General features: G+C 43.4%; 1 protein-coding gene across 1 annotated transcript; it reads right to left on the bottom strand.

The window, feature by feature from the left end:
* Window positions 1–12,675: 12,675 nt before the first annotated feature.
* Window positions 12,676–22,807, bottom strand: IL12B (interleukin 12B). The gene is made up of 7 exons (XM_041747193.1): window positions 22,720–22,807; window positions 18,820–19,095; window positions 18,148–18,265; window positions 16,440–16,657; window positions 14,859–15,016; window positions 13,333–13,464; window positions 12,676–12,796 (listed from the first exon to the last, which is right to left on the bottom strand). Exons 1-6 carry the CDS (start codon window positions 22,805–22,807, stop codon window positions 13,333–13,335), a joined length of 990 nt encoding a protein of 329 aa, XP_041603127.1. The 3' UTR covers window positions 12,676–12,796.
* Window positions 22,808–27,284: the final 4,477 nt, after the last annotated feature.

Below are 27,284 nucleotides of genomic sequence, written 5' to 3' on the forward strand. Positions count from 1 at the left end.
GCACTAGATTGGAGCAGGACACACAACAACCCCTCCCACTAGCAAATATGGTCCAATCATTGCCCCTGAAATAGAACTCGGCACTTGCTGATCCTTCTCCTGGAATGTTCTCTGCCCAGGCTCCAGCCCCACTCCTTATGCCAGCTCCAGGGCTCCTCTCTCAGGTCCTTCGGTTCTCCATCAGGTTTTACCTCCTCGCTCTTCTTCGAGGGGTCCTCCCATCTGCACTATCTTCATGAATAGAGCTTCCCTGGCCCCTTATTCTCCTCCTCTCTTGGTTGTTTTCATGTTTCTTTGTGAAGCTACCGCTTCTGGGATTTGTTATTTTGTTTGCAGTGTATCTGCCTCTATGACTCTGGAAGCTCCATAGGTCAGGGCTTCGGGGCGGGGCCGGCGGGGGGGGCGGGGGAGCTGTTTTGTTCCTGGCAGTTGGCCCCAGCACTTAGACAAGAGGCTGGTGCACAGTAGGGTCTCTATGCAGTTGTCAAATGAGTGCCCATTTGGTTAGGAGGAGGGCACTAGCAGGTGGCCAGGAGAAAGAGAAGCTGCAGGCCCTACCGTTAGTGCTACACGGTTTTCATAAAAGACAAGAGTCAGGATTTCTCTGTTTGAAGAAAAGCAATTTTGTTTTTAAGTGCTGAGAATAACGTTAGGCTAACTAAGGATTTCTGGAATGCTTTGGGATTTGTTTTAATGAACAAATGGAAATTGTATCTAATTAGCATTAATTTTTATGTGTAAACGGGTACATCCAAATTGTATAAAAGCAATTCTCTTGAATAATTTAAACATCTTCTTCACCCTGCAAAGCATTTAGCACAAGCTTCCCTCAAAGATTCTATTAATGGGAACTAAAACCATGAGGCTGAAATACAAAATAAGGGAGTTTTTTTTTTTTCACTTATGTGGGTGTATAAGTGAATACCTCCCAAATGTGCAGACCCAAGAATCAGATATCAAGGATCCCGGGAAAGTTGACACATGGCCCATTCTAATATAACCTCAAGTTTAGGGATGTTTTATTGAAAAGAATATAGGAAGAAGGGAAAGCCTTCCTTATGGTAGAATTCAAATTAATAAATATAGAAAGAATGATGAAAATAAAAAATCCACCATCAGGCAAAGCTATTGTTGTAGCAAATATCATCAGCGTATGCTAAAATTAGTGGTGAAAAGTATGACAAGAAAGAGAATACTAATATACTCTCAGAGTATCTCTCTATTAGATACATCAATTCTAAAGGGAAAAAAAAGAAGCTTTCCTGTAGGGAAACGTGGTAGGCACCACCTAAATTGAGTGATCTAAGTTAACATCACCAGTCCCTTGGGCAGCCCTGGTGGCGCAGCGGTTTAGCACCGCCTGCAGCCCGGGGTGTGATCCTGGAGACCCCGCATCGGGCTCCCTGGGTGGAGCCTGTTTCTCCCTCTGCCTGTGTCTCTGCATCTCTCTGTGTGTCTCTCATGAATAAATAAATAAAAATCTTAAAAAAAAAAATCACCAGTCCTGAGATACCTTGACTCCCAGCACCAAATGTCACTTGTGGGGGATTCTCGACCAAAAGGCAGAGGTCAGATTTAATCATGAGGAATCATCAGGCAAATACAAAATAACATTTTACAAAATAACTTATCACGCTTCAAAAAATGTCAAGGTAACAAATGATTGGACAAGACCAAGAAACTATTTTCAATTTGAGATGATTATAGGGACATGAAATTTAATGCAATGTTCATCCTGGATTGGATTCTGGGCCAGAAAAAGGACATTGGTGGGACAATTGGCAAAACTGGAATGTGGTCTAGAGATTAATTAATAGTATTGTATCAACAAGAATTTCCTGATTTGGATACTTGCCTTAAGATTACGGGCGATGTTATTAGGGGAAGCTTAGTAATGGCTATAAGGGAGCTCTTGCACTGGTTTTGCAGTCTTTTTTCTCTGAAATGAATTCAAAATAAAAAATCAAAAACAAAGATAGGTATATTTAATTGGTAATCTGACCCAAGCATGGGAGTAATGTTAGTAGTAGTAATACTGTTATACATTAGACTGTATCCTTCCCCCAGTTCACACACATGTTGAAGTTCTAGCACCCTCAGAATATCACCTTACTTGGAAATAGGGTCATTGTACAGGTAAAGCTTATGCAGTCCTTACAAAAAGAGGAAGTTTGGACACAGGCGGGCACAGAGGGAGAATGCCATGTGTAGATGAAGACAGCGATCAGGGTAATGCAGCAGAATCCAAGGATCACCAGAGATTGCCTGCAAACCACCATGTGCTCATAGAAGGATGTGGAACAGATTCTCCCTTCACAGTTCCCAGAAGAAACCAACCTTGCTGACAGCTTAATCTTGGACTTCCAGCCTCTAGAACTGTGAGACAATAAGTACCTGTTGTTTATGCCAACTGGTTTGTGGTACGTCGTTAATTGGCCCTGGCAAACAAATACACTAGTTAACATATATCGAGAACATACAACACACATTCTATTCTGAGCTCTTTACATGAATTATTTCATTTCATCTTTACTCTGCCCTTTGCAGTAAGTGCTACTATTGCTTCCATTTGATAGCTAAGAGAATTGAGGCTACAAGTGGTAAGGAACTATAGCTAAATACATGGCCAAGTGGGTTAAAACCTCTACAGTCTGACACCGTCCTCCTGGCTTTCTTTTTTTTTTTTTTAAATCTTATTTATTCATAAGAGACACACACACACACACACACAGAGAGAGAGAGAGAGAGAGAGAGAGGCAGAGACACAGGCAGAGGGAGAAGCAGTTTCCATGCAGCGAGCCTGACATGGGCCTCAATTCCAGGTCTCCAGGATCACGCCCTGGACTGAAGGTGGCGCTAAACTGCCCAGCCATCTGGGCTGCCCCCTCCTGGCTTTCAATCCCAAAGGTTTCTTATGGGATGTGAAATGGTTGCCTTTGATTAGTTTCTCTTTATACCTTCTATATAAATTCCAGGGATGAAAAATAGTAAAGTACACATGGGGATACCAAATCCTGTTTATTCACCACTTATTTCTCTACAATCACACCAGCCTGATGAAATCAAACATCTGCTTATTTGGAAACACTCAACATCTGACATCTTAGTCCTCCCAAGAAAGGAGCATTAGTCATCCAAGGAGAGATTCCATTTTGAAAGTGGGCTAATAATTTAAGTGAGTATTGGGATTACATTCAGTCATTCAAATCACGCAGGACTGCATCTAGGGGCAGTGGAGCTACTTAAGAAAAGTGGAGAGTAAATGTTTCCTCCATTTTATAGCAAATAATCAGAGAGAATTGCCCACTGGGGTCCATTTTGTTCCATTTTGAGTCATTCCTTCATTCAATTAACCTTTATTGAGCAACCCTGGGCTTCTTGGCACCAGGCTCAGCCAGCAGTATTTGAAGAATCAAGTGCTCAGTTTGTTTCTTATTCAGGGTTGTTCCCAAGGTAAAAAGGTGGAGGTGAAAGCTTTTGAAGGCACATCCCCATTTCCCAGTTCTTAACCCCCTCCCCTCACAGTCTTCTGAATGACTGAAGGGAATTTTCTTGCATGTAATTTTCTAGCTCACATTTCATACATGGGCTCTGAACCCATATATCTAAGAGTTATTGGAAACTCCATTGGTTGTCTCATGTGTATGTCCACAGATATAAAGTAGAACTCCTTGTCTTGATTCCCTCACCTTTGTTCCTTTCCCGCTCAAGTCAGCTTCTCTCTCAGTGAATAATTGATCAAGTCAGGAGCCTTGAAGTTCCATGTAAGTAGGGACTAAGTCAACATCCTGTGACTCCTTCAGTCCTTGGACTCATATACTATGGAAGGTGCTAACAACAGTGTGTTGAATGAATAAATGTAGGAATGGACTTTACTCTTGATTCTTCTCTTTCTGACCACTCATGTCCAATTAGTAAGTTCTGTCAATTCTCTCCTTCATTTCTTTTAAAGTAGTCCTCATATCTCCACCCCCAACCAGCATTTTTCCAGTCCACTCTGTTACAATCTCTCACCTGGACTACTACTGTGCCCTTTACCTGATCTACTTACCTTCTACCCAATCTGTTCTCCATGTAGCAGGTTGAGTGATCTGGTGAAAACGAAAATCTGGCCCCATCACTTTTCTGCTTAAAACTCTTAAATGGCGGGGCACCTGGATGGCTCAGTGGTTGAGCATATGCCTTCGGCTCAAGGCATGGTCCCAGGGTCCTGGGATGGAGTCCCATATCAGGCTCCCCATGCGGAGCCTGCTTCTCCCTCTGCCTGTGTCTCTGCCTCTCTCTGTGTGTCTCTCATGAATAAATAAATAAAATCTTAAAAAAAACAAAACTCTTCTATGGCTTTCATCACCATCATGGTAAAGTCCCAGCTTGACATCTGAGGACCTACCTACTTTAGTTTATTTAGTAAGATTTAGTTCCTTCTTATTCCCCATCCTTGTCTTTTATCTTTCCCCTTCTGGTCCTCACACTATGCTTTAGTTCAAAGGAGCTTTCACTGATTTCCAAACATGTCTTTCTTCCAGACTTGTGCTCATGTTATTCCCTTTATCTGGTAGTTCCTCTTAGTTCTTAAAGTCCCAGCCTGGATACATTCTCATTTGGGGATCTGTTTTAGTTTCTGCTGCTGCTGCAACAGATTATTAGCTGCTTACAACAATACCCATTTATTATCTCGCAGACCTGAAGGTCAGAGGTCCAGCTGGGCTGGGCTGGGTTCTCTGCCTAGTGTTTCACAAGGGAGGGCTGTGTTCCTTTCTGGAAACTCTGGGGAACAATCTGCTTCCAAACTCATGCAGGTTCTTGGCAGAATTCAGTTCGTTGTGGTTGTAGGAGTGAGGTCCCCATTTCTCTGAAACATGGCCCCTTCGTATTCAAGCCAGCAACAGCTTAAAGGTTAAATCCTTCTCATGCTTCATACATCTGTGACTTCTCCCTCTACTGCAACTGATTTTTAAGGACTCGTGTGATCACTCTTGCTCCGCCTGGCTCATCTGGGATGATCTCATTATATTCACAGGTTCTAGGACTAGGTGTAGATGTCTTGTGGGAGGGGGGCAGTATTACGTCTGCCACAGATGCCTGCCTTCAAATCTCAGTTCCAGGTCCCTCCTTTGCAGTCCTGTGGCAGGCACTGTTGGTTGCCTAAGCAATAGCCATTTCCCATTCAGCCCTTCCTAGCTGTCAGGGCTTACCTCCCACTTTATTTATTTATTTATTTATTTATTTTTTTAATTTATTTACGATAGTCACAGAGAGAGAGAGAGAGAGAGAGAGAGAGAGGCAGAGACACAGGCAGATGGAGAAGCAGGCTCCATGCACCGGGAGCCCGACGTGGGATTCGATCCCGGGTCTCCAGGATCGCGCCCTGAGCCAAAGGCAGGTGCCAAACCTCTGCGCCACCCAGGGATCCCTTTTTTTTTTTTTTTTTATTACCTCCCACTTTAGAGAGAGATACCGCCAGACTTGTTTTCCCAGCCTCCTGGGGTAGTTCAGGGAAGGTAGGTAGGGCATGAGCTTGTCTGCCCAAGGACTCTGGAAAGACTGTCATCTCTGATTTTATTATTTTTCTATTTTTTTATTATTTTTTTTCATCTTCTCTGATTTTAAACAAATTTTGGAGGAGAGCTGCCTTTCCAATCTTTAGCCACGGTGATATGAGAACGCAATACAGGGAGTTGCAGCAGCCGTCTTGAGGGGCATATATGAGCCTGCATACTGAAGCTAGTGGAGAATAAAGTTCAAAGGAGTGTGAGTTATTGATGATATCATCGAGCTGCCGAATTACGCCCCCCACCTCACCTCCAGTGCCCTTAGAGCTCCTTATTGCTCGTCATTTTTTTAGTGGGGTTCCCCTTACTTGAAACCTGAAGCAGCTGCAAAGGCAAATCCCCACAGATAACTCCACAGAGCTTTCCTTACCTGTGCTAACACCAACCACACTGTACTCTTAATGTCCTTGCTGCTGTCTTCAGACCTCTTGAGACTGTAAGATCTTCGACGCAGTCGACCTTCCCGCCTTGCTCAAGTATTCTCCCCTGCATGTCTGTGCCTAGCACAGTAGACATGGAGTAATTATTTGCTGAATGAATGAATGAATGAATGAGTGAGTGAAAGCCCTCTCCATCCTTCAATTCCTTTACCCCAAGTACCTGCCACTGTCACCACGACAAGGGCTGCCATAGGTCTATAGGCAGGCTGTGTCCTGCACAAGGGGTCCTGATTGAGGGGTTAAGAGAGAGCAGAAATCTAGCCTGCTCTCCGTTCAGGAAGCCACGTACTCTGATATGAGGCTGTGTCTGCCTGGAGGAGGGGACAGTTTTTTCTTATTAGCATTAAGGTGCTCTAAGGCTAGTAGAAGTCCTGTGGCAGCCCAAATTCCAACTTTTCTTGTCTTATAGGGCTCATGCCCTTGCTGTTTCTTTTCCATCTTCCCATGGAGTGGAGCAGAGGATGCTCTTCAGGTTCTGGCCACCACATTCCAAGGAGCTGGGCAACTATTTTAAGAGGCAGATTAGTATGAGAGTGTTTGTGGGAATCCCTAGGTTTTCATGTGCTGCCCCCTTGCTGGTGATAGGCTGGTCATATTAATAGCAATCTTCTGGGAATTATGACTTAATGTGTCAGGAACAGCCAAAATGGGAGTCTGGAGACTCACGTTCAAGTTTCAGCCCTGGCGTTAATCAGGCTCTGGGTGCTTGGGCAAGGCACCACACTTATCTGGCCTTCAATTTCCTACTTTATAAAACTAGAGGTCTTCAAACTGGGCTGTGAAGAGTTTAAGGGTGTTGATGTGGGACCTCAAGACAATCTGGGACTGTGGGACCCCAGTGGTGACTAGGGAGGGGGACTGAATGGGTGGGAGACTTCGGCCAGAGCAGCTCTCTGCTTTTGTCTGCTTTACATATAGGACTTTATAAAAAATTAATTTTTAATTATGCAGGAACTCTGCTAATATATTCCTCTTATAAAGAATGAGAACATTGCTGATAAGACTAAAGAGGCTTTGGCCACCATTCTCCCCAGTGCCTGTCTATGGTGGGATTTCATCTAAGATTTCCGCTTGAACAAAGGATTCTAGCTCAAACAAGTTGGGAGACCATTGGTCTGGTTACCGTTAAGGACCCTAAAGGGACAACAAGAGGGATTTCAGAAAAGGGGGCAGCCATGGCTGGAGAATGTTTTAATAAGGCCGAGCAGAAAGCCAAGCAGTGGTTGCTGAAATGCAGCACTGCTCTGTATGCTGTGATTTGGGGGCGCTATCACTGCTGTGTGCTGGCAGTAGGCCCAGGAGAGGCCGATGGGCAGGAGGACACAGATTTCTGAGTCAGGGCAGGAAAGCTTATGTACACGTCCAGAACCAGCCCTCACCTCCGTGGGGTGGAAGGAAGCGCTGGGATTAGGACTGCTTCTCCTATTTGGCCTGACTTGATAAAAACAGAAACTGCAACTGACATTTGAGGTATACTTGCCAGATGCTGGGTGCTGTGTGCCTCGTTTCCTTAAATTCTCACAACATCCCCGGGGATGTAACACTGCTAGCATCCTTATCTTAGAGGGAAGGAAACTGAGGCACAGAGAGATTAAGGAAATGCCTAAGGGCACGTAGCTGGTAAGTGGGCAGCAGGGATTTGAACCCAGGTCTCCTTGTTCCAGGGCCAGGTACACACATACACACACACACACACACACACACACACACACATGCACACACATGCCCATGCATATGCATGTGCACACCACGCCCTGGATCCTCCCAGGCACTGTGGTCCCATTCCATCAGTGTTTGGTGGTGCTTGTTGGATGGTGGGCATGGGAAGGAGGAAGTGGACTGGACTTTGTGCAAGATTTGGCCTCCAGCTTTCCCTCTCCTCCATACCCCAGGGTCACAGGCAGAGTACTCAGCTCTCCGGAACCCCCCATCCTGGCGTTAGCAATGGCCCTTTTGCAAAGAGCCAGGGAAGCCGCCTGGTCAGCTGGGGCGAAGGGCCGGGGAGAGACGGTTTACGTTCCTAATGAAAGAGTCCGAGGAGCCAAGCAGCAGGTCACACAGGGGCCTGCACGCACGGAGGGGCTGTGCACACTGCGGGCGGCTGCCAGGACGCCCCACAAGCCTCCAGAACCAGGCCTGCGTGAAGGTAAATGCAAATCAGCTCTGCCCAGGGCGCTTCCTGCAGAAGGAGGCTTTTCAGTATGCACGCCTGGTTTCCTCTGCCCTCAGCCTGAATGCTGATTTTATTTTTTTGCATTTTATGAGCTTGAGAGAGGGAATTCATTTCCTTGGTTATAATATGGCCCTATGGAGAAAGTCTTGTCCAAATACATTTTGCTCACAAATGCTGTCCTAGAAGAGGGGCCATCCTGAAATGAAATGGAGAGAGATGATTAAAATCTGATTTATAGGTAAGGTGCATTGGTAGACTTATGCCAAATTATTGCATCCAGTAAGGAAAAGTCTCTTCCTGGGAGCTGAAAACCTTTGTAAAAGAAAGCTTGAGGGTGCACATACCCTTATCCCAGTGTAGCTATATTTTAAAGTATGTATTCACCATGTTTGCCCCCTTCAGACTGTACAATTCCTGAAGGCAGAAATTGGGTTCATTGCCTCTTGGTATTCCCCACATGGGGATGTTTCTGCAATTTTACTTATAAGAAAGGTGTTCTACACTGAGGACCTTGACTGATCTCTTCATCGACTGATTAATGCTTCCTCCATCCCAATCCACTTCTGACACACATCACAACCTCCTAACAACGATCCCTGCATCTCCCTAACGCCACAAAAGCACAGGGTCCTGAATTATTCTTTTTTTGGGTTATAGGTAATAGAACATTAGTAATCAGCTTTTATTGAGTACTTATTTATGGATCAGGGATTTTTATAAGGACTTTCCAAGGGTTATTCCATTAATCCTCACAACCACCTCTGAGAAGTGGGGACTGTTATTATCCCATTTTACAGATGAGAAAACTGAGGCTTGAAGAAGTAACTTGCTGAAGATCACAGAGCTGGTCAGTGGAAATAGCTACCACTTACCAAGTGCCTACTGCGGACCAGGCACTGTGCTAATCCCATTACACAGATTATCTCATAGAGTCCTTAACCCTCAAGAAGTGACCTTCAGCGTTTGGAATTTCAAGCATTTAATCCTTTGGAGACTGGAAGCAGTGGGAGAGCAAAGTCTCACTTAGCCTTAGTCTCCAGAAAGTTGAGGATGGTGCCAGGACAGAGCAGTTACTCAAAAACACATTATTGAGTGAATGAAGGAACAGCAGAGATGTTCTTGCCCTGGGAACTGCTTGCCTGAACCCCCCTTCCTCCTCACTCAGGTTAGCAGGTTAGTCCTGCTCAGGCTCAGACTGTCCTGGAACAAGCTTTCTAACCGTGGTTACTTTTCTTCAGGTAGGCAGGGTATCGCCAAGACCCGACTTGACATCACTGGATGTGGCTCCAGGGCTTCTCTAGGGGTATGCCAGCTATAAGGGGCAGAACCAGATGTCAATTCCTACCAGGCTGGCTTGGCTTCTTTTTCTGCCATGGCCAGGTGCCTCTCATAGATGGGGAGCTATGGAGATGTTTAAGAGAATATTTCATTTTCAGTTTATCAGTTTTCTGTTTTGAAAACAAACATGGGAGGAGTTATTGTTTAATGGGTAGAGTCTGCTTGGGAAGAAGAGAAAATTCTAGAGATGAATGGTGATGACAGTTGCAGAACAATTTGAATGTAGCTGATGCCACTGAATTCGACTCCCAAAGATGGCTAAAATGGTACATTTTATCATATGTGTATTTTACCACAATTTAAAAAACCACACAAATGGATCTATCTTTCTAACACAAGAACTCTGGGGTAGGTGGTTACAGGGCTTGGTTCAGCTTCTTGATGTTGCTAGGGTCCCTGAGTCCCTTTATCTTTACAGTCTCAGCATGATTGCTTCTATTCTGGTTGCAAGGTTTCCTCTGAGACTTTTTAAATTTCTTTTTTTCTTTATTTATTTGAGAGAGAGAGAGAGAGAGTGTGTGAGAGCAGGAGCAGGGGGAAGGAGAGAGGGGAGGGGGAGTTGGAGGGACAGAGGAAGGGGGAGAGGAAGGGGCAGAGGGAGAAGCAGATTCCCTCCTGAACAGGGAGTCCCATGCGGGGGCTTGATCCTGAGACTCTGGGATCACGACCTGAGCCAAAGGCAGACTCTTCACTAAGTGAGCCACCCAGGCACCCTCGAGACTTCTTAAATTTCATCTGCTCAAGAGGGCAAGAGGGGAATGGGTAATGCTCGCTATGGGTCTGTTTTTTCTCAGGAGAATGCCAGCAGAATTTTCTTACATGTCATGGGCTGGAACTAGGTCTCATGGCCTTGCTGTGCAGCCAGCACGGCTAGAAAAGTGATTACTTAGTTTCCCAACTCTAGAGCTCAGGAGGGTCACTGGAAGAGAAAGAAGTTGAGAGTGAGTGGTGATGGGACAACCAGCAGGTTGTGCCCGGCGCCCTGCTGAAGGTCACGTGTCATGTTAGCAGGACTAAACAGACCCAGTAGTGGATAGATGCCCCACAAAAAAAGGACTGTTCTGGAGACTCTTTCAAAGACAAAAGCTCTTCAGTGCATGTACTAAAATTGAAATTAACTGAATGCTAAGAGGTTACGTCAGGTGGGAGCCAGGACATCTGAGCTCTGCCCCACGCTGGCCGGAAGTCTTGGGTAAGGTCCCCTGATACCTGTACTCATAAATGTGATTAATTATTTTTTCTTGGTTAGCGTTGCTCATTAAGTACCCATTAAGAGTTTTGGTATCTCTAGATGAAAGACCTTATACGAGGACAAATAGTTGTTATTACCCAACCGTGTGCTATCAAGTGTGGGCTCATAATACAAGATAATAGGTTTCAAATGTTGGATTAGGTCCATCATTCCTCCTGATCAAAAGCAGAGTAGAATAAGGGCTCCAGGAGACACTTAAAATAAGGGCACTCACAACATCCCTATTATGATTATCTTGCCATTGCAAGGAAGCCCAGGTACATACTCTTGGCCATTGAAGATGGTAGAGAATGGACTCCATTCTCTGCGATCCCACTGCTTGCTCTTTCCCTGGGAGGCACCAAAGAGAAATTGGCCTGCCCTTTCCTTGACCTCCCCTTTTCTACTGAGCCTTCCTGGGCTTCACTGGTTCTTCTCCTTTGTTCTTACCGCAGGGCACTGTATACTGAATATTTTAGCATTTAGTGGTACCGAAGTTAACTTTTCATCCCTGTTTTATAAGCTGTGCCAGGAGTGGGCACTGTTTGGGGAAGGCAACCCAAGGTTTTCTGGAACTCCTCCATCTCAAGACGCATGACAAACCTTCTGTAAACACTGGACCTGGATCTGTGAGCTGGGAGCTCGTGACTCGATCACATTGGGGTTTTATTTCATGATGTTTTGGAAACAGAAGAGTGGATTCTAGGATAGATGGCAAAAGAAGCAAGTGCATCCAACCTCTGAAGAAGGCATAAGTGCAGTTCCCTGCCCTTCCAGAGTTCCCTGTGGTCTGACCACAGGGACATTCCCTGAGCTCAGCAAGACACTGACTTTGGGAATTCTATAAAGGGAAAGGGCAACACTGCAGAACTGGAAGTGAAATTGCTTCAAAGAAGAGCAACTCTTAAATGGCAGGGGGAAAATAATGCAGTCCTGGTAAATGTGGGAACAGGATACTCGAGTCAGCTGAGAAAGCCCAAAATATTATTGTAAACAAGAGTTATATTTTTATTAGTGCATTGTCAGAATGCAAAAACAAACAAACAGAAAAGAAATGAAATCACTTTACAGAAAGCACATTCATTACTTAAAAGTAGCACCTCAGCGATTGGCACTTTCTGGTCATATCCACCAGTCAGGTTCACTCGCACTGTCCAGTAAGCAATTCTTGACCATTTTCTTTGCATCCATGTGCTTTTTTTGCCTGGCTATTAAGGAGCAGCTGGAAATTCTGACAATTTTTTGTGCTTGGCCATGTTGGTTCTCCCTCTTGGATCATAAGACCTTTATACTTCCAGACACTTACAGTGTCCCTGGGTCACTCTCCAATGTCTTACAGATAGATGGGGATGGGGACTGGCAGGGTGGCTGAAGCTGAATTTCAATTTGAGTTATTTGTTTTAGGTCTTTCTAAATTCAGGCATCCAAAAACTAAACTTGCTTAAAAATGCAAGTGGCCCTGAATTGCTTTATCAACACCACCGCAAGGAAGTCTTTATGGATACAGGATCTAACATCTCCGTCTCCAGAAACTTCTCAAATGGATTCGTGTCTCCATGTCTCTATTTAACTACCTTTGTGTTCCCATCCATCACAAATATATTATGGTGCTGGCATCATAATATTGTGTGCTCACTGGTTGTCATAAAAATGATACACTCTTGCTTGAAAAGTTGTCAGTATAAATAACACATAAATTCACATTTTGCATAATAGGGCCTATTCCTTACAGATCAGGTCCTGAGGGTATGAAACATACAATATATCTTGGCACACAAGTATTCAATAACAATAAATTAATAAATACATAAATTACTTAAATATTTAAATAGCATTAAGGTCAGTGGCAGCCTGCTAGCTGAAAATATATAAATAAAGTAGCTGATTGTTTCAGTGGGCATTTGGCATTTAAATGTAAAAAATATTGCGAAGACACAATAATGACCCTTTACAAAAAGAAAATTAGGCAGAAAATAACTTTTGGAGCCTCTTCAATGTGTCCTTAGAAAATTTTGCATAATATCTTCCACTTTCCCTCCAAGGTTCATCCTGGGGGTGGAATCTGAAAAAAGAATACCAATAGTTTATGTAGATTAGAAATGTGGCAGCAAGCCCCCTTACTTCACACACCACCATACTGTGGCAATTGGGTTTGGGGATTCCATGTCAGAAAGGCCCAGCCCATCCTTATGTGGCTGAGGATTTGGATTTGGTTGCAGTCAGTGCCCCCCTCCCCCAGGGTGCCCAGGATAAGGTGCTAATTCCTGAAAACCGCTGGCAAGCTCTTTTTGCTCCCTTGGCTACCTCTCTCGCTGCCTTCTCCTCCAGGAGGGCAGGACCTATGCCTGTTTTCTTTACTGCAATATCTGTGCATCCAGCATAGTCCCCAGAACAATATGGACATCAAATAATGCCTGTTATTTTTTATTTTTATTTGTATATAATACCTGTTTAATGAACAAATGTATGTCTCTGACTCTGGTGACTGTGTACCAGGCACCCTGTCTCCCTTTTCTCTCATACTGTCCCCCACCATTGCCCTGCACCCCGGGGACGCTGAGTGTTCAGGTGTGGCCTGGGCTTTGTGGGCCTGCTCACCTAACTGCAGGACACAGATGCCCAGTCGCTCCAGGATGAACTATAGTAGCGGTCTCGGGCTTGCACGCGGATCTTGGCATCCTTGTGGCACACAACCTTGGCTGAGGTCTTGTCCACGCAGAGTCTATCTTTCTGCAAAGGAGAGGGAAGTCTTTGGCAATGCAGTCACAAGATGGGCTGGGGGTATTTCTGCAAAGCTTGATCTCCCCAAACCAGCACACCTTGATTTTAGGGCATCACTGTTGCAATAAACTGTGGAGTTGTGTAGAACGTGCGCCACCTACCGATAGAAGCTCTAAATACAGATGAAGCTTTTAGACTTCAGCCTAGAGGGAGAAATGGTTTGGTCCAGCTTTCCTGTTTCTAGCACAGCTGCCTTGCCTGAAGGCCCCATGCACTCTCACCTCTGTACTAGGCCGATGGTGAAACTAAGGCAGATTTTCTCTAGCCGTCGCCTGGATATTCTGAAGTACTATATCCTGATCCACTTATCAGAAAACATGCTGAAATCCAGGCATTGCTAACTTTTAGCTGTGTGACCACTGGAAAATGCTTTAGGCTCTGTTGTCTCAGTTTCATCCTTTATAAGAGAGGGATAATAATCATTCCTACCTCGTAGATGAGTAAGAGTTAAAGGTAATCATCATGTAGAGTTAAAATTCTTTAATCGGCAAAGTCTTTAATCAGTACAAAGTGTTCGGTAAATATACCTATTAATGATATAAACCTTATGTAGGGAAGATACATATCAATACTTTAAATAATAAATAGATAAAATATACTCCAGAATAGCCTTTCCATCCTACAAAAAATAATTCTCAGGGAGTGACTGAATGACCGAATTTCTATCAAATGCTAAACCCTATCCCAAATAAGGCATTTATCCAGTGATTCTAAAACCGCAGTCCAAGGAGTCTTGGGCTTTATAAAAGTGTCTTCGAGACCTTAGGATTATGATGCCAAGGCAAGAAAGTTGGAAGCCATTGTCTTAGCCTATGTAAACACTAACATTCTGCTCAATGAAATAATTTCACGATATGTGGAAGAGCTGGGAATTATCCATTTGGGGTGAGACATAGCATGAATGTTCTATCATTCCTTAGACTCACTAAATAACAACAATAATAGTTTGAGGCTCCTGGAACTCAGATTTCCTATGTGAGGACCAATTCTGAGTGCAAGAATGAATGACCAACCATACTGAAGGCGGTGGCATGGTTGGGTGTGTGGAATTTTTGTTCACCAGAATGGTTTCCTGGTTCTGACTCTGCCTAGCTGGGTAACTTTGGGTAAGCCCTTGAAGCTCTCTGAGCTCCAATTACTTCACTAGTGAAATGTTGATAGTAGCACTATCTGCCTTCGTCAGGTTACTTTAAAGATTGAGCGAGATATACACGTAAAACCCTTAGTGCAGTCTCAGGCACGTAGAAAGTGCTAAATAAATGTTAGCTACTGTTATCACAACTCATCTCCTAGATGTGGGCCCTGCATAAACCTGAATACATGGTACTGGAGTCACACCTTACCTTTTCTCTATTGTTCTTGCCCTGGGCCTGTATGCAAAATGTCAGGGAGAAGTAGGAATGTGGGGTGCTCCAGGTGTCGGGGTATTCCCAGCTGAGCTCCACGTGCCGAGAATTTTTCAATGGCTTCAGCTGCAGGTTTGTGGGTGGGTCTGGTTTGACTGTGGAAGAAGATACAGAAACACCTTTGATTTTCCTAACAGGCTTTGGGTGTAAGGTAGTTCCACCTTCTAATCCCACTTTCACCTTTGACCAGTTGTGTGTCTGTGGGATAGTTACTTAACTTCTCTGGGCACCTAGTTGGCAGACGTGAGGCATCCCTGCTGCTGGTGCTCACACTGGTGCCTATGGGAGGCAGTCCTCACCAGTTGTCCAATCCTTTCTGGCTGACCCTGAGAGAGGCTCAGAATCCTCCTCATCCCTGCACAAGCAGATGAACCCTGGCAGTAGGACTACCTCTCCATAGTGCTCAGAAGAAATTCCACAGAGACAAGAAGACTCTCACATCTGGGTTAGGTGCAGAAGGACTGCCCTCCCTGTGCTCAATATCCCTCTTTGCACAAAACTTGCACTTGGACTTGTGCAAGTCTCTTGCTAGGGACAACATGAGAGACTTCCCACTTAGTGCTCTTTCTGTTGTCTTCTCACGGCATCTGGCACTGACTTGTCTTGCAACAGTTGAAGTCAGATTGTCTCTATGCTCATTCATTCATTCAATGAATGGTGAGTGAGCACCAGCTTTGTGCCAGCTACTGTGCAATGTGCGGAGGATACAGCAGCGAGTATCACAAAAGACTGTCTTTGAGTAGCATACTTTGTCTCGATGGGGGCAAAGGAGACACTCTATGGAATGTACAAAGACCATGGCTCCTAGTAGATGCTTTTCAAATATTCTTCTCTCTGTTCTTAACACAACTGACATCTTCTTTCCTTCAGAATTCGGCTAAATATCATTTCAGAGAGACTTTTCCTGGCCATTCTATGGAACTCAAACCTCCTCCTACCCACCAAGAGTAATTTCTCCATAAATGTTTGAGCAAGTTCTGTGGTTCTACAAGTGTAATTTCATGATGAATGTTCAATGGATAAATGGTAAAGGAAGTGACAAATGGCAAAATCTCCATCTGCCGATTAAAAAAATTGATGTCCATTTTGGAGGGGCTTATGTTCCAATAATGAAGATTCTTTTTCAAATGCTAGAGAAAGCCTGGTTGGGAATAACTGCAATTAGTAGGGAAGCCCTGGTTCTGAAGGTAAATATTATGTTTGAGGGGGGTCCTCCTGGATTCACCATGGAAGCTGCCTGGGTAGCACATAGAAGGGTAGCCAAAAGGCCGCTTTTTCCAGTGGGGCAGAACTGGTTTCTGAGTTCCTAGCTGTGATATCTGGGGCAACTTATTTAATCTGAGATTCAATTGTCTCTTCCTTAAAATGCAGAGAATAATATCTATATTGTAGTCTTTTGGGGGTACAGAATAAAAGAGACAATGCATGTAAACCCCTTACCTCAGTGCATGGGGTCATTGTGAACATGTGACAAATGGCATTTACCCTTATTAAGCACATATAATTAAGCGAACTCACTGATGTCTCTGATGAAGAAGCTGCTGGTGTAGTTTTCATATTTGAGCTTGTGAATAGCATCCACCACGACCTCGATGGGTAGGCTCTCCTCGGCAGAGGGGCAGGCACTGCCCTCCTGACACTCCACTGTGTACTTCTTATAATCCCTGTTGTCCATTCTGACCCTCTCTGCTGAAAGTGTCACTGCTCCACATGTCACCCCTTGGGGGTCAGAGAAGCTGAAGTCAAAGACAGACATTACCCTGTGTCACACATTTGTGGGTAAGCTCCCAGTGGTTGCAGCTAGACAGCTGTTTGAGGATACAATTGATCCAAGTATGCCCTGATTTTTCCTTAAAGCATAAGAAACTGCCCTCCCCAGGAGAACAAGCTTTGCCACAACAGGCGGTACAAATATTTAGAGACAACTCTGCATTTACATCCCTTTGGCCTAAATGAATTCAGAAATTTTTAGATCCAGAGCCCTTGGTTCAATCTCCCTATTAAAATTTTAAATTCATTTTTCCCACTTTAATTACAAAACCAATACGTGCTAATTATAAAAAAATGAAAAAGATTAAAACCTGTATAAATGAAATGTGTGTGCCTCTTTTAACCCTAATCTCACTCCCCAAATAGAAATATTATTCATAGCTTATTGTATCCCTCCAGACCTTTGTCTATGAATATTCAAAGCAATCATATATCCACATGTACATATGGATACACACATATTTCTATATATACACACAATGATTTTATTTTTCATTAAATAGATATAACTATGTATATATGTATATATAAACCATAAATATAAAGATATATGTATGGTTTTTAATAACATCTCTTCCCCCTCTGAACATATGTGAAATGCTCCATGAGAGACCACACAGATTGGGTTATCCACGTTAAGCTGGATAATGTATCACACTTTAACTTTTCCCCTGCTGATTACCAAAAACATCACAATGAACGCTGGCATCTGTGTTTCAGTGCATTTGTATAAGCATTCCTTTGGTAAGCATTTTCATTTTCAAGATGGAGAAGGGATACCCCAGGGGTTTATTTACTCAGTTAAAAAGTGACAAGGCCAGGGTGATCACCTAGGGTTTGCTCTGTCAGTTCAGGAACCTAGATGGTGAGTGAGGGAAGTCACACAGACCGGCTGACATACGTTCAGTATCCGTGGAAACGGATTTCCTAGGGGAAGTCCAAGTGTATTGGATAAACAGTAAACTTCAGATCAGTGATGTCGGCTAAAGGAAAAGGAGTTGAGGTGGCTCTGGACAAATTTCTAGAAACCTCAGGGTTTTGGAGTTGGCCTCAAGGCTTTCAAGATCTGTGCGCTGGAGCTTTTGTTTCTATTTTCATCTCAAGGTGCAATTTTGGCAAGTCATTCGTAGCTTTGATTTCTCCTTTTATCCCTCCCCATGGTGCTATGAGCCTTAATGAGGCATTGCCAGGCAATCTGGATGAGTGGGTTCAAACATAGCAGAGGCTATTCTCAGGTCCCAGTAATATTCTGTTCTAACCCACACATTTGTTCAGGCGATTAGCTTAAATCTTCATGTTCTTTCCCCAGTTTAGGTAACAGTGGGCGTTGAAAAAATACACGTTTGACTTTGTTTACTCCCCTATTATTAACTGATAGGCCATGGAGAGGTTGCCCTTGTTTTCTTAATGAAATAGTTCTAGCCCAATACTGAGAAATCAGAGTGATTTCACTTACCCTCTGCTACTTTTGACTCTGAATTTCAAATCAGTACTGATTGCCGTCAGCCACCAGCATGTGAAACGTCCAGAATAATTCTTTGCCTCACATTTCAGAAAGATCTTATTTTTGGATTCTGGATTTGAAAAGAACAAAAATTCAATATTTAGAGGCTTTCTTTCAGATAGACTTTAATTGTGATGAACCACAGGCCACCCAGTGCTACAAGAGTGAAGATCTTCCATTTATTTCCTTGGAAAATGCTGCTGCTCCCCTGATAGGCAGTTCAATGGGGACTGGCAATGTCTCAATAGGTTGCTGATTCTGCAGAGCATGCCATGCACCTAACACATCAGAGGGAGGGATTAAGTTTTTCAAAGCTGCCACCCCAGTGCTGAGTTATTCACTCTACACATTGGTTAATTTCCATTAGCCATTTAAAAAGAACTTTAGGAAAACCAATCAGATTCACCATGACAATCTCTCAACATGAGATTTGGTTGGTTGATTTCTCCAAGTGTCTAAGAAAGCAAAGAAAAACCTAAGTGCTGGGTGGTTCTAGCAAGGGATTTGATATTCCCTTGCAGTTCATTAACTACACTAGTCATGTCTTGCCTTTTACATTTTTAAAGTTTTTATTTCTTATGGCGCAAAAGAGAAAATTGACACCATCTGAAGGAATGGAATTACCTTTCTGTTCCTTTAAGATATCAGTGGACCAAATTCCATCTTCTTTTTTGTGAATCAACAGGAGTGAGCGGCTCAGAACCTTGCCTCCTTTATGGCAGGTATACTGGCCAGCATCTCCAAATTCTTTGACTTGGATGGTCAGAGTTTTACCAGAGCCTAGGACTTCACTGCTCTGCGCTGAAGTCCAAGTGATGTCATCTTCTTCAGGGGTATGGCAGGTGAGGACCACCATTTCTCCGGGGGCATCAGGGTGCCAATCCAACTCTACAACATAAACTGGAGAGCACAGGGAGAACTGGATTGTGAGCTTCATGAACTCTAGGACTGGGTTTTGTGAACCACCTGTGCATCTGTACTGCCAGAGCACAACCTGGCTCATAACAGCAGATGCTTGCTGAGATGATTGATTTCAGGCCACTGGGCCCTACTTGGATATAAGGTCATGAAGAGACAAGCAAAGAGTTTTATAGCTGCCATGGAGTTATTAACTGTCAGGCTGTCTTTAATAATTAACCTCTGATTCGCCGGCAATGGGGAAGGCTTTGATATACCAAAACATGTGAACAGCAAAAAACTATCTACCAAAGGCCTGGTGGAGAGAAGTACCTTCCAGCACAATTTTAATTGCATGGACAGTAAGGCAGGGCCCAGAGATATCAAGACAGACTGACCAGCACTGAGATCCTATCCTCCCACTAACTGGCTAAGGGATTTGGAACAAGGTAGTAAATCACCATAAGCCTCAGTTTCCTCAACTGTAAAATGATAATAATAGCATCTGTGTTGTAGGTTTGGATATTAGTATTAAATATATCTATATTTAGGACAGTGCCTACCACAGTAAACTCAGGGTTAGTTATTGTTATTCACACGCTAAAGGGTCAGATGACTGCACAGAGATCTGCCCTATAATTTTCCACGGGTATTTGAGGATTTAGTTCCTACACTAAAACTTATCAATAGAGATTTTCATTCTATTTTTTTTTTAAGATTTTATTTATTCATTCATGAGAGACACACACAGAGAGAGGCAGAGACACAGGTAGAGGGAGAAGCAGTCTCCATGCAGGAAGCCCGATGTGGAACTCGATCTCCAGACTCCAGGATCACACCCTGAGCCAAAGGCAGATGCTCAACTGCTGAGCCACCCAGGCGTCCCTCATTCTATTTTTTAAAGCAGTTTTACACTCTTATGAAGCAGTTCAGTAGATCTTGGTCTTCCCATTTCAAGGAGGAGTGTGCCAAAACCAGCAGGCTAAGCAAGGTTACATTAAGTTAGAAGCACAAGGGAGGCCTGGGTGGCTCAGTGCTTGATCATCTATGCCTTTGGCTCAGGGCATGATCCTGGAGACCTGGGATCAAGTCCCATATCGGGCTCCCTGCATGGAGCCTGCTTCTCCCTCTGCCTATTTCTCTGCCTCTCTCTCTCTCTCTCTCTCTCTCTCTGTGTGTGTCTCATGAATAAATAAATAAAATCTTAAAAAAAAAAGTTAGAGGCATAAGAGCTATATCTCAGGTCTTCTGTCTCACTGGCTTGGCATTGGCTCTCTAACCTGAGGAATGGCTTAGGAGAGTACTTCAATGAGTTGTCCTATCACAGCTTCATTCATACACACATCACTTACTAATCAACTAGACCATTTAATGCAGTGGTTCCCCAAGCCTGATCACTCAACCACCAGCAGCAGCAGCACCTAGGAAACTGTGGAAAATACAAAACCCGAGTCGATGAATCAGGAATGTTGGGATGGGCCTGATGATCTGTTCTGTATGCTCCCCAGGGGATTTGGATGCCCTGTCAAGTTTGAGAGCCACACTGGTTAAGAGCCTGGATTTGGAGTCACACTGGTCTGAGTTTAGATTCAGCTCTATATCTGATACTTGCCTGTGGCCTCAGGCAAGATATCCAATTACTCTAAGCTTTGGTGTCATCATTTTTTAAAATGAGCAAAATATTAGTGCTTGCTTCAGCAGGTTGAGACACGGATTATACAAGCTAATTCATACAACGGCTTCATGGAGTGCCCTTAAATGCTCTATACACGGTGACTCTTATTGTTGGCATCCAAATGTAAAGCGTTGTGGAATATAAAGTTCTCACTTTGGATCAGAGGGATTTAGAAGTCCTGAATGGGTAACAAAGACAAGAGGTAAAAAGCATTTGGGACCTGGCTCTTTGGAAATGATAGGCTGTGCCCACATAAACCCACGTGGTACCTTTGCCTTTCTCCAGTTATTCTTTTTCCACTAGCAACTGAACAGCACAACTGAGCCTCAGAAGGCCTGGAAGACCCCATCCCCCAAGGGCAGGAGGCAACAACTGCAAGAGGGAGCCTGACGAAGAGGATCTAGAACCCTGTGCCTGGCTTCATCTCCTCATCCAGTCTCCAAAGTCGTCCCGCCCTCTGTTTCTCACATTGACTTCCTGGAATTTCTGTGGTTTACCAAATTAGAAGTAACTTTGGGGTTTACTATGCAACAGCCAAGCTTCCTGAGCTCGCTAAAACTCCCAGGGTTGGACAGGGATCTGGAAGTATCATCTGGCTCCAGGCCTTTGCCTTTACTCAAGGGAGGCTCTAGAACTCTCAGACCCTCCTCGGGCAGAGAGAAGATGGCTGGATTGTTGCCTTCCCGAAAAGAGTAAGAATGGAGGAAAAGTCTCAAATTTCTTTCAGGTTTCCATTTTCTAGTGTGCCACTCTCCTGACCATCAACAGGTTATTTCTGATCAACAACTGAAGTGGCTTCACTTTTAACTTACGCCTATTTCCTCCTGTGCTCCAAGCATAGGAAAAAACTGCTTCATGACCTTCTTGTAAAACCTTCTACAAATACTTAAATGCACAGACTTTGAAGTGAGACAGAATTGAGATCAATCCCTGTTCCATCCTTCTCAGGTCTGGGAAACTGGGGAAGTTAATCTAAGTAGCCTCCATTTGCAGCATAGATAAAATGGGACACAGACCCTATTTCACGTGAGGTTATGAGAATTAAATGAGATACTGTGCTCGATAAATATTAACTATTATTACTATGATACAATTAGAGATAGTAATTGCCAACATTATGTTGGCTTCCATAAGAAAAATCTGAAGATCGTTCGGGAACAAGTAACAATCAGTTAATATATTATTTACTGTGTGTGAGACAACAGAAGGATAGAGGAACGCCTTATTTTACTAATACCTACCTATTCTATTATTCTACTTGTGATTTTTATCGATCAGTTGGATTATAAACAGGTTCTCTTGATTCATCAGAGACATCATTTTAAACAACCAAAGCAATACTGGCTAACATTTATTCTCACTTCACATCTGTTGAGTTGTCCCCTGCATTCACTAACATTCAATCATCCGTGTTGTAGGTGTCATTTCATAAACCCTAGTTCACAGTTGAGGAAACTCAGCCTTAGAGGTGACCCAGCTCAAGGTCACCTAATCGATAAGTGGCAGTCAGCCTCTGAGCCCAAGTCAATGTGAGTCTAAATGCTATGCTTCCCCAAAAGTGCTTGGTCAGAAGTGAGCCCTCTCAGTGCCAAAGGAGGGGGTGATGTTGTGTGGTGGAGTGGGGGATGATCGAACGGAGTTCTTAATCTTTCCAAATCCTTCACTTTGGAATTTTAATTGTACAATACCACTGGTTTTTAGTAATACCTGCCAAGTCCATATACCTTTCCCATCACAGTCCACAAAAAGCTTCTACTCTGGCATCTAATATGAAAGCCAAATGACATAGATGCCCTCAAAGGTGAAGGAAGGACAGATGGCCTGCATTTTCCCAGTGATGGCGCTCACTAGGAGGCCTCAAGGCCTGATTGCCCCTGATTTTCCTCTGGGGCCTGTCTGATGAGTCCTGGCTCAGAATTTGGGGCCACCACAGAGAAGAAGAGGCTGGTTACCATCTTTCTCCAGTTCCCATACAGCCATGAGGGGAGACGCCAGCAAAACGAGGGAAAACCAGGAGATGACCAACTGCTGAGGATGCATCTGCAGGAGGTAGAGAAACAGAGGAGAAGGAGGAAAAGAGAGCAGGACGGAAAAAGAGAAGAGACAATGTCAGTAGTCATTCAGTTGTTTTGCAAACCATATTTATTCTATGTACATTGTTTTTAATTTTTAATTTTCTCTTTCTTCTCTGCACTGTCAGATTAGTACTAAGTGAATTACAGGAGCCCTGTGCCAGTCTCTGGGAAAGAACATCTTCAAAGAGAGAACCACAGACTATCTGGAGCTGAAGGAGACCAGCTGTCTGATAGAATCCTCTTATTTTTAAGCTGAGAAGCCCACAGCTCAGAGCAGGAACATGACTTATTGGGATCAACATTTAACAATTATATACTTGGTACTGACTATGTAAAGGGCTCTGAGCGAGATATGTTGGAAGCAAAAAAAGGATTTCTGGCCTGGATTCTGCTTTCTAGGAGCAAACACTTTCATTCAACAAATATTTATGAAGTCAGTATGTTAAATGCCTACCCTTTAGTCAGAGAGACCAGCTATACCCTGTGTCACTGTAGCACAAGGCAGTATGTGTGGTAACACCTAGGGGTAAAGGAATTGGGGTGGTAGTGGTGGTGGTGGTGGTGGGAGACAATTAGAGGTGATTTCAAATTATGGCAATGATCTGGTGGCCAGGTTTAGTTTCTCTCCTTGTTTAGATAGTATTTGCTCCAAACTCAAAGGTTACTTCCTCTTACATCATAAAACCAGTGATTCTCAAGCTTGAGTGCACATCAAAGTAACCTGGAAGCCTTGTTAAAATACGGATGATTGAGTCCCACCTCCAGAGGGTTTGATTCAGCAGGTTGAGGGAGGGGAGTACCTCAGAATATGCATCTTTAAAAAGTTTCCAGATAAAGCTGATGTTGCTGGTCCACAGACCACACTTTGAGAACCACTGGTTTAACCCATGTTCAAGCCCATAAGAGCTGAAAATCAAGATGTTTTTTGGGAGAAGACCCTAAAATATTGATACACCCACTATGATAAGCAAAATGCATCATTTTGTGCCCAATCCACCACCTCTTTCTGATAGTAAAACTCAATCTAGATTACTATCCAGGGTTTGTGCAAATGTTTAGAATATGAAAACTGTACCCTACTTCTGAATTAGGTAGAGAAATTTATTATTTCATCTCATCCTGAAACACCTCCATCCATCTCAGAGAGCACCATGTTCTCTGACACGTGGTTAGAAACCACTGACTAAATCATAAGAAGAATAAGACTAAAAATTTTTGGTCAGATACCTTAAAAATGAGAATCCCTTGGTTGGAGTGACTGAATATTGACAAATCATGGCTTTGTTAGAACTGCTGCTAACTTAGGAGAACCCTGCCAGGCACTTTATTCCCTTAGATTACAAGGGCTGTGGGTGGCAGAGACAGGACTAGATCTGGCTGTCCTGTAGATTCAGCACTGTCCCTGCAGCCTTCACAAACATGTCTATTCATTTAGTCCAGGTTACAACTGTGGCAATGGACTAGTTGCCACGGGGCATCAGTTAGGACATTCACAGGCTTGGAGTCAAGCAGACATGGGCTTGATCTAGTTCCTCCACTCGCTAGTTGTGTGATGCCCAAATGATCTCTGAGCCTGTCTCCTCCTCTATAACATGGACATGATACCCATCTCAGAGGGTTGTTGAGGCAACGCAATCAGAGGGCATATCATAGAAGGCAACCAATAACATGTCAGCTTGTACCAAGGGGAAGAGATAAAGGAAATATCTGATATGTCTGTTTTGTGTACAATGGTAGGCTAAAAAGTCGTGCCTGGCTGTAGGGAAATGCCCTAGAGGTATTGCAATTACACAGGCTTGTAAAGACCAGATGCTGGCACTCTGGGAAGGGAAATAACAGAGATTCCTGGCATCTCCCAGTAATTCTTTTGCACTATCTTAATGCTGGGGTTTTCCCTTTTGCCTCTGTGTCTAGCACTTCCTCCTGGGGCCTTAGATGTGCATGAGAATTTCAGGTGAACTGCACTTCAGGGTCAAGGGAGCCCTGGTGTTGATTCTAAGAAACAAATTGCATTTTAGAATCACCTACATTTTAAACCCCGGAACACGGGCAGGGAGTGGAGGTGGTGGTGGATCACTCTCTTAATCTGACCCAGGGGAATCCAAAAAGGAGGGGGGGGGAGATGTAGTTACCCTGCTGTTCTCCAGATCAGCTGATACCAGAGAGCTATACTCCACAGCCCACATTTCCTTGGTGTGCTAAATAGGAGACTTGAGGATTAAACCTATTTCCATGTAATTTTGTAGGTTTTCTTAATTCTTGAGATCCTTGTATAAGGAACACAAGAACCCAGGTATGGTTACACTCCCTAATGCTGGTGCCGACATGGGCATGCCCATGACACTTGGGTGGACACTTCTTTTTCAAGTTTTACCTTGTTACTTTTTAACTTAAAGAGAATTATTATTTAAAAATACAAAGCCATAGTCACACAAGGCATGGGTAGCACATGCAAAGGTAGAGCCAGGTAGAGCTGCACTGGCATCCCAGCTCTGCCATTTATTAGTTGTGTGACTCCAGGCAAGTCACTTGGCTTCTTTAAGCCTCACACTCAACCTGTAAAATGGGCATCCTGTTGTGATGATGAGTCAATGAAATATTTCATGTAAGGTGTCCAGCATGTTGCCCAGAGGAAGTCAGGACTCTTGGCTATTTGCTCTCCCTGAAGCCCACTCTTAGCACTTACTACAATTTATATATATATCTATATATATATCTCAATATGATATAGTTACTTCTTTATGTTTGTTTTTCCTGACACACTGAGCTCTCTGATGGCAAGGATCATATCTTTCTTATTCTATATCCTCAAAGTTCAACATAAGTATTCCAGCATAGAGGAATTTCATTAATGATTGGAAGAATGAATGAATGTACAGAAACCGTAAAACTTCAGATCCCAGTCAAATGAACACTAAGAGGTTACCCAAATTCTTTCTAATACCTTGAAATTTCTTATTTGAAAAAAACTGGGCCAGCAGCTGGGATTTGGTAATCTCTTGGTTCAAGTGATATTTTGACTTGATCATTGTTATTATTATTTTTTAAAAGATTTTATCAATTTATTCATGAGAGACATAGAGTGAGGCAGAGACACTGGCAGAGGAAGAGGCAGCCCCCCCGCAGGGAGCCCAATAAGGGACTCGATCACAGAACTCTGGGATCACTCCTCAGCCGAAGGCAGATGCTCAACCGCTGAGCCACGCAGGTGTCCCTGATCACTACTTTTTTAAATCTGAAAATTGTTGTACACAATTTACCTGGACAATTAAAAGGCACCAGTATAGTATAATCTTTTTCCCTCCTCACAGATTTAAAAACGCTTTTAATTAAAAAGATTAAAAACAATGCAGTTGCTTTTTATTTTTAAAGTAGTGCCGAAGTTAGTTAATCCAAAAAATCTATCAATCTGGTTGATGATCCTAACTATTAAACCCAAAACACACACACAAACACAAACAAAAAATAAACCCAACACAAATATAGGAGCAAATATGCTTTGCACCTTTCAGCTATGAGGTATAAGTATGAATTCAATTGTTTATTGAATTCATTATGACTTAATGAATGAACACCCTTTAAATAGTTTACAGTACTAGGGAAGTGCCACTCACTTTATACAATTTAACTGATAGTCATTAATATCGAGCAACATACTTTTATGTACATACCACTTTAAAACAAGACAAAACAAATCTTTCTACAAAATGTGCGTTCATTCACAGAACTTGGTGTACAATTATTATTAGGTGACTTTTAAAATTAATACTTTCTAAAAAATTAAATTAAATTAAATTAAATTAATACTTTCTACATCAGTCCCCAAAGTACTGACTTTTCGCTAGTGTCCCAGCAGGTAAGTCACCAGAAACCCACCCACTCCGCAATGCCAGGTAGCCCTGCCAGCCTGCGGGCCTGCGGAACGGTGGCCAGGGCTAAGGAAGTGCTTACCTTGCTTCTGGCCAGGCTGCAAGGTTCCCTGGGTCTGAAACCGATTCTCCTGCTGCTGCTGCTACTGCTACTGGAGCTTATATACCCTACTCCTACCGAGCTTTTGGATGGAAACTTAAACTAGAAACTGACTTGTCCAAGTTGCAACACTAAAAACAACTCTCAAAACCTTCTGGGGGAATTTCAAGAAGTTCCTTTTTTTTTTTCCCCTATGTGTATCAATAATGCTGAGGGAACACAGGCATCAAAATCCCAGGTAATGAACTAAGAGGAAATGACTTTTGGGTGGGGAAAAAGGAAGGAGATGGGATGCTCACTTCTTTGCGTTGACATCACAGTCAATGTGCTTAGAGCCTGCACCAGGCAGCTACCCTGGGCTACACAGACTGGAGAAGGAAGGCCAAGGAGAGGTCAGGCAGGAGACCAGGTTCAGGTTAAGATCAAGCAATTGTACGCTAGAGAGTCCAAAAGCAAACACTATGGCTCTCTTA

Source organism: Vulpes lagopus, chromosome 3, assembly GCF_018345385.1.
Source record: "Vulpes lagopus strain Blue_001 chromosome 3, ASM1834538v1, whole genome shotgun sequence".
NCBI lineage: Eukaryota > Metazoa > Chordata > Mammalia > Carnivora > Canidae > Vulpes > Vulpes lagopus.

Excerpts from the sequence above, each read along its gene's own strand:
- IL12B (XM_041747193.1), bottom strand. The coding sequence starts at position 22,807 with ATGCATCCTCAGCAGTTGGTCATCTCCTGGTTTTCCCTCGTTTTGCTG. Across the intron at positions 19,096-22,719 it reads ATGGGAACTGGAGAAAGATG|TTTATGTTGTAGAGTTGGAT; the intron begins GTAACCAGCCTC and ends TGTGCTCTCCAG. Across the intron at positions 13,465-14,858 it reads GCAAGAACAATAGAGAAAAG|AAAGATAGACTCTGCGTGGA; the intron begins GTAAGGTGTGAC and ends TCTCCTTTGCAG.